Source organism: Tupaia chinensis, unplaced genomic scaffold (genome assembly GCF_000334495.1).
Source record: "Tupaia chinensis unplaced genomic scaffold, TupChi_1.0 Scaffold000667_1, whole genome shotgun sequence".
NCBI classification, from domain to species: Eukaryota; Metazoa; Chordata; class Mammalia; order Scandentia; family Tupaiidae; genus Tupaia; species Tupaia belangeri.
In genome coordinates this window covers 1,498,710-1,499,688 of record NW_006160189.1, presented here as the reverse complement: position 1 = coordinate 1,499,688, position 979 = coordinate 1,498,710, and the positions used below count along the sequence as shown (strand labels likewise).

Genomic DNA, 979 nt, shown 5'->3' with positions numbered 1-979 from the left:
TGTTACTACAAAACCAGTATTTCTCAGATGCTTTGAGTACAGCTTGGATTTTTGAAATCTTCCTAAAGTATCTTATTTTTTGTGCCATCTAATATGTTGGAATTAGTGGAATCCAAACCAGATCTATTTATAATTTATGTGCATTTTGATTGTAAAAATTATATAGGTTCTCTTCTAATGTATTAAAACACTGACATTTTATTCATTCATTTTATGGTGTTTCTTCTGGATTTGTGAGAGTCAAATGCTTATAAATGCTATTAATGAAGGCAGAAGATACCTTAAAGTAACTAAAGATTTTTTTAGTGCAAACTTCTCCCGTTTAATGCTATTTGGGGAGGTAGGACGAGAATGCCTCTCTAATAGTTGTTTATGGGCAGCCAATGAATTGATAACTTTATATGTGGTCTTCTAAAGAATGTTTCCAAGATAAGATAATGCATACTGGTGTTGTGGAGGGTTTAATGTGATGGGGCAGGGTGACTGTCACCATCGTTGAACAAGTCTCTGATTTTTTTTTTTTTTTTTTTTTTTTCCAGCAACTCCTGAAACCCCGCTCCCTTCTCCAACACAAGGCTCTGGACAAGAACAGTACAAAATAACTGCAAACCAAGCCTCAGTCATTTCACACCAGCCTCTCTCCAAACAAAAGCAATTGTGAAAGTATGTTTACTTCGAACGGCACTGCATACATGTGAAAACTTGTTGGTCTTGGAAAATCTCAGGATACTTTTGCAAACACTTAGCCAAGGCTTTTTTCATGGTGCTGTTTTAAGATGCTATCCTAAATAGATGCTTATGTATATGCTCATTTTGTTGTTGCTACTGTGGAAAACTTTTACAATGTCTATCTGACTCTGAATATGTTTATATAGTGTTTTTTTCCTACTGCGTGGTGCCTGAACCAGTTGAATCATATGTACTACTTTTATTTGTTTTCTTAATGTTAATTTAAATCTGTAAATAATTGCTTTATTGT

At 34.1% G+C, this 979-nt stretch overlaps 1 protein-coding gene across 4 annotated transcripts in view; it reads left to right on the top strand.

Annotated features, from left to right (window-relative positions):
• HNF4G (hepatocyte nuclear factor 4 gamma) overlaps positions 1-751 on the top strand; it is a 94,033-nt gene extending 93,282 nt beyond the window's left edge. For all 4 annotated transcript variants that reach the window (XM_027776335.1, XM_027776336.1, XM_027776337.1 and 1 more), the window contains one exon: positions 540-751. In XM_027776335.1, the coding sequence (XP_027632136.1) occupies positions 540-661 (122 nt within the window). In that variant the 3' untranslated portion in view covers positions 662-751. The remainder of the gene's footprint in view (positions 1-539) is intronic.
• The last annotated feature ends 228 nt before the right edge of the window (positions 752-979 follow it).